The 6,745-nt window shown below is 40.1% G+C and overlaps 1 protein-coding gene across 1 annotated transcript; it reads right to left on the bottom strand.

Annotated features, from left to right (window-relative positions):
* Nucleotides 1–622: 622 nt before the first annotated feature.
* On the bottom strand, nt 623–1,567 carry LOC146853879 (olfactory receptor 5AP2-like). The gene has a single exon (XM_085650953.1). The coding sequence runs from the start codon at nt 1,565–1,567 to the stop codon at nt 623–625; it is 945 nt and encodes a 314-aa protein (XP_085507079.1).
* Nucleotides 1,568–6,745: the final 5,178 nt, after the last annotated feature.

The following is a 6,745-nucleotide window of genomic DNA, read 5'->3' as shown; positions in this document are numbered from 1 at the left end:
TAATTTGACTTTGGGCATCGAAATTTGTGTGAGGGTTATTGCTTTGGTACACCATTTCTACCATTTCTAAGCACTGTAATAGCATGAGTAAAGTTGGGTCAGTGACATGCTGGAGGTCTTGCCTCTACAATACCAGCAAAGAACTATCTGTTCAGAGACACATGATGATGCAATTTACAAATAGTGTCTACAACAGCTCGGTGGATGCAGTGTTACATATCTGAATGCTAGGTGCACAACTGGGGGGGGTAGGAAAATACTAGTGATTAGCACTAGTACTCAGCTGGCAGAACACCCTGCTAATAATTAAACTCACCTGCCACTTGAAATTTGAGCTGTACATTCGGCCAGCCTTTCAGGGCATTCTTGGACGGTATCCCCCACCTCCTCACCAGCTTTGCAGTTGCCACTTAGGTAAAATGAGGCACTTGGAGATAGGTGCTTGCACAATTCATGTAATAGGGTTTAACAAGTGGCTTTCGTCAGGAAAAAGCATAACCTCAAACACAAAATACAGACAAAGATTCACAAATTCATGATTTTCTTATTTAGTATTGTTTCAGACTCATGTCTTTACACTGAATAATGTGACTGCACTATAGTCTCATGTTAACCACTAAGCCTATACTGACTTAATTATTTTAAAACTAATTATTTTTTTAACTGCCTCCTTCACCTTAGTGTTTCTCAGACTGTAGACCATTGGGTTTAACATTGGAATTATTACTGTGTAAAACACTGAAGTTACTCGGTCCTGATCCATTGTGTAAACTGAGCTTGGTCGCAGGTACATGAAGCCTAGTGTCCCAAAGAAGAGAGTGACACAGATAATGTGTGCAGAACATGTTGAAAAGGCCCTCTTTTTCCCCTCTTTTGATGGAATTCTTAGAATGGTAGATATGATGTATGCGTATGAGGTGATGATGATGATGGGAATGGTCACTAAATGGAGGCTACAAGATACAAACACCAGCACAGCTTCATTGAGCGATGTGTCTGAGCAAGAAAGCTTGAGTAGAGGGGGGACATCACAGTAGAAGTGCATGATTATATTTGACCTACAGAAAGAAAGTCTGAATGTGCAACATGTGTTTAAGACAGCATTGAGGATTGCAATTGTGTGTGCTGCCAAGACAAGACCAGTGCATGTTTGGTTGGTCATAATGGCTGTGTAAAGCAATGGATTGCATATTGCAGCATACCGGTCATACGCCATAATTCCCAGAAGAAAAATCTGCAAACTTCCCAGCCAAAAGTATACAAAGAGTTGCATAATGCAGCCGGGCACAGAAATGGTCTTCTCTTCTGATAGAAAATTTATCAACATGTTGGGTGTTATATTTGTGGAGTAACAAAGGTCTACAAAGGACAAATTACTGAGGAAGAAATACATGGGGGTGTGAAGATGAGGAGAGATCCGTATTAATGCTGTGATGCCTGCATTTCCCACCACTGTGATGGTATAGGTCAGAAGAAAGAAAATAAAGAGGGGAAGCTGCAGCTGTTGGTTTTCAGTGAGACCAAGTAGAATAAATTCTGTTATAGATGTGTAGTTTGCTTCCTCCATTTGTGCAAACCATTAAGCTTCCTGAAAGAGAAAAAACACAATAAAAAGTGTGTATATCACACCATACACTGTATTTCATCATGGTATGAAATATAACCACAACGGTAATGCAGACAATGATTAAACATCATTAACAACCAAGGCATTGGCAATCAAGGAAGACAATTGAGCAGGAAAAAATGTCCATCTTTCTTGAACTTCTCCTTGTCTTGGGCAGCGTTTTAGCCACAGAATCATCTGGTGAGGAGACCTTGGTTTCCTTGGCTTGGTTTAACAACCATATTATCATATTGTAATGTTGCTAATAATAATAATTATAATAATAATATTAATAATAATACTGGTATTTATGTTACAATAAAATTCTTATCATACTCAAATACGAAAACATCACCATTCAACATTAAGTCCTATTAAAAATGCTCAACTACTTAAGCAGTTCAAGCCAAGAAACAAGAAACAATACATCATCCAGACACAGGCATAAGAAAAATATTGACTTAGATAGTTAAAACTTTTAAAATATAACAACTATATTAATTATTTGTGTCAGTATTTTGTGTAGTTTCTTTTTCCTATTCTTATTCTTAATCTCATTCTTATTCTAATTCAAATTATTATTATGATTATTGTATTATTAGTAAGGAGAAGAACAACAATGACAGTGACAAGATGATGTCTAATTATGATTTAATGACAATGATAATATATTGCTCTTTAGTCCATGCTATCATATTTTCTTCTTTCGCTCCCTAGGAAGTAATAGGGCCTATTCAGCCATTTTAGAGTACAGAAAATGGTACTTCTTTAGCAATACTTCACTGGTCCCAAAATGTAGTTGACAAACCTGGTGCTAGAGCTCTCCGCTTCAGCCTCACCTATTATTTCTGTATGAGATTTCCACCAGTATAGGCTTAATTACTAAATAATAGAGGAATGATTTTTGATGATTTTATTATTATGCGCAATTAGTTACCAGTAGAATGGTATTGATTTTACGCGGGGCTTGTCATGGGGCCAATTTTACTTTGTACCATGCAGTACCTTTTTTAAATGTGTTTTTATTTTACTGTGTTTTATTTTCTGAAACACTTTAAAGTAGTGTTGAAATGTTAATAAACAGTGTTACTGCCTTGCTGTCTTGCACTGAAGGAGAGGATCATAAGTTGCCTTTTTCTGCACTAAATCAGGTGGTATTTCATATAGGAATTCAGACTTAGGAGGGATAGTGAGCTGGGCGGGAATGTGGGAGCCTTTTTACTGGTATTTTTGCGGCATTACACTGAATATATTCCCAATCCTCACTTCCTGTGGCCCTTTGTGTTTGATCATTAGCTATGGAAGGCATCGTTCTAGTCATTACTTATGCTGTCTTCCTCCCGGCATGTCCGTAATTTAAAGAAGGGCAATGCACCGTTGCACCGCTGGTGCACCTTAGGCATGCCAATGACAAGCCCATCTGTGCCCATCTGCGCCTGGATAGTGCCAGGGCCAAGGAATGCTGCCCCTTCAATGAAAGACTTGGGGCCTGATTTCGAACTTGACACACAGGTACTCCGTCACAAGGGTGACGGATATCCCGCCAGCCAAAATATAACACCCATTACATCCTATTGGATTTATATTTCAGGGGATGGGATGATTGCCTGCATGCCTGGTTTCCAGGGAAAAGTGTTTCCAAGTGTAATCATTGTGGTTTTGTGCATGCTATAAGCCCCTCCTTACGCTCATGTGCAATGCCCAAGATAGCAATGGCCCTAAGCTCAAAATTTGTGTAATTAACTGCACATTGATTCACCTTCATGCCGAGTTGTACAATCTTATTCAAGATAAACTACCTTAAGTAGTATTTCTGACTGAAACTTGGCTCAGTCCTACAATAACAGCAGAACCGCTCTTAGTACTCTCTCCAGGGTATATCATCAATAGATTTTATACAGTGGAAAAGGGAGTGGCATAACTATCATCCAAACAGCCTCAATTTGGTCCATTGTTAAAAAACCTAATTTAGATCCTGAGGACGTCTATAATTACAGTCCTATATCACGAATACCTTTCTCTGCCAAACTCATAGAGAGAGCTATGAATACACAGCTTGTGGAACATATCGATGCACATATGTGGCTAGATGACTGTCAACACGACTTTGGAGCCGGACAAAGCACCGCGTCAGCCTTGATTAAGTCGGTCGAGGAAAGCTGGTAAGGGTTGGATAATGGTCAGAAGGCCGTCCTCATTCTTTTAGATCTGTCGTCGCCCTTCAACACTGTCCACCACACCATTTTGGTGGAGAGGTCAGCAGCAACAGGAGTGCAGGGAGTAGCTCTCCGTCTGCTTGAATCATTTCTGGAAGATAATACACAGTTTGTAGCTATGGATTTGTACAAGTCCACTTTGCTCCAGCTTCCATGTGGAGTACCGCAGGGCTCCTTGATGAGCCCCATTCTTTTCAATATATATACATTAAGGCCCAGGCTCCATTTGTAAGATCCTTTTGGTTTGCATTACCCTCTTAGGCTGACAACACGCATGTTGTTGTAGCAGTCACGGATCAGTCTCATAACATTAGTAAGCAAATTAGTGCATGTCAGCAGTAAACTCCTGGATGAGTTTTAACTGTTTAAAGTTAAACAATAATAAAACAGAAGGTAGTGCTGTTTGGTCATGACCCCTCTTTTTGGTCCCCTAGCTGTTGGCCAGTGAACCTAGGTAAACTACCTGTGCCAGTTTAAAAGCTAAACATTTTGGAATGATTATAGACAACAAGCTTTCCTTTGAGAAACAGATTCATGCCATGACATCATCCATCTATTTTATTCCAAGGAAAATTAGGAAGATTCTAGTATATATCCCAGAAAACACACCTCAAGCTGGTAATCTCAGCTTTGGCACAGGCAAGGCTAGATTATTGTAATGGTTTTTATCTCAATCTTAGGGCCAAACAGCTTAGGAAACTCCAGGTACTGAAAAATACAGCAGCCGGAGTTTTAACTCATACTCCTAAACATGTTTCGATTAGAAAAACCATCAAGCAGCTGCACTGGTCACCAGTGAAGGAGAGGATCAAGTTCAAGGCTGTGTGTTTTGCCTACAAAGACTTGCATAAACAAGGACCACAATACCTAGGCCAGAAATTTAGACGGTACATACATAATAGGATACTTAGGTCAGCTAATCTGAACCATATGTAGGTACCTAATTTTAATAGAAAGAATTGGGGTGGTAGAAGTTTCTCCCTAGGAACTGCAACAAGCTGGAATTTACTTCCATTACCCATTTGATCCACCACCTCCCTTCTTAAATTTCGACGGGAGTTGAAAACGTAGCTTTTTAGTGTATCAGATTTCTGATAAAGATACGTGGTTACATATCTAATCATTGGTTAGCGCTAGGACACCGTTTGATAACAGTGCGCTTTACAAATCTCACTAACATTAACATTAACAATCTATGATAGTCTGTAATATGGATCCCTACTGAGTCCAGGATTGTGAGAGCGCACTATTCCGGATATCAGTGAACAAAAACATTACACTATCAGGCCTTTTACTTTACAGACCACCTGGCGCCTTCCCCCCAACCAAAGTCTTAAGTACAGCTTTGATTTACAAGGTGACCCCACTAGCTCTTAAAGTATCCAACTTTAGCATTTTAGGAGACCTAAACCTCAATTGTGACCAGTTTGACAAAAGGAGGCCCACAATTTGTTGGATGACTTGGCATTGCTGCTGCTGGCTCCATTAGTAGGAGGTCCTCTCCAATCTTCTTAACCTAGAGGTTGTATCTCCTTGGCCTATGACTGGTCAGACTATTATCTGATTCCTATGGCCTTACCACTAAATAACGATATAAATACCACCAACACCAACACTACTTTTTAAAGGCTCTTGCATAAAGTAAATCAGGCTGAATTCAGCAGGTACATATCATCCAATACCCATCAGTTAGATGCCAATGTGGATTGAGCAGAATGCAAGATAAAAGCCCCCTAGTTAAATGGGGGATCTGCTGACAGAAAAAAAGACAGTAAGGTGCCTGAGCTTGGAAAAAATCTTATGACGCAGTGGCTAAACCTCCTTATATGAGCAATATCGATTTAACCGCAAATGAATAAGGAAAATGCAAGCCGAGTTCCATTTTCAAATAAAATTTTAGACAGTAGAAATCCCAGAAAATAAATGTTCTAATTTCTGCCAACTGAGCTTCTGAAGACAGTAGTCATTGCACTAGTACTTTTGAGGATTGACTACTGTAATAGCCTTTATCTCAATCTTGCGGTAGGTCCCATGAAAAGGCTTCATATTACAGCAGTGGAGACCAAAATCGATACCATCAGAGAAGACTTGGGCTTACTGAGAGCAGACCACCGAAAACTTGCAGTCCGGGTATAAACAATGGAGGGATAAGTGTGGGAACTGAAACCCCAGATGACGACAGCCAACCAAAGGCTCTCTGACATTGAGAAAAGAGTACAAGTGCTGGAAATTAGAGTGGAGGACACTGAAAACAGAGCACAGCGTAACAATCTACGCATAGTAGGCCTTCTGGAGAAAGTGGAATCAAGCGCTGCGTTCAACACTGTGTCACATAGGCTACTCTCCAGCACTTGTACACCAACTTCATCTCTTACATGCCTACATTGAATATCATGCTTTTCAACTCTGGTTCCACCGATGTTGCTGGCCATTTACTGGATCCCATCTTTTCCAGTATATCTAAGTATGAATGTCTTCCTGCTCTCCCTTTGTGCTGGTCCTATCATTTTGCTATTGGTTTCAGGTAAAAAATTCCCAATTACCAGTCTGCTAGTGCTCCTGACATAAAGAAAAATCGAGGAACTGGGGAAAATTGAATATTAAGACCTTCAATGAGTGCTTGTTAAACAACGCGCCTACTATTGAGTCTGTTTCCATTTCCTCCCAGGATGAGATCCACAATTGGATCCTTAAAGCTAGTGACATCTGCTTACCACCTTCCATTAAAAGGATTAACAACCATCGCCCTCCAGCCCCTTGGTTTACTGAGACACTAAAAACTTCGAAAACCAAATGCAAAGCCCTGGAAAGATGCTGGAGGAGGAATTACTCACCTGAGACTAAACTTGCATATAAAATGGCTTTGAGAGATATTCACTCTTCATGTAGGACTGCTCGTGCCAAGTATGTCTCTTCTACTATC

This window comes from Triturus cristatus, chromosome 4_1 (assembly GCF_964204655.1).
Source record: "Triturus cristatus chromosome 4_1, aTriCri1.1, whole genome shotgun sequence".
NCBI lineage: Eukaryota > Metazoa > Chordata > Amphibia > Caudata > Salamandridae > Triturus > Triturus cristatus.
Note: the sequence above shows the minus strand (reverse complement) of the source record. Positions and strands in the feature narration are given on the sequence as shown.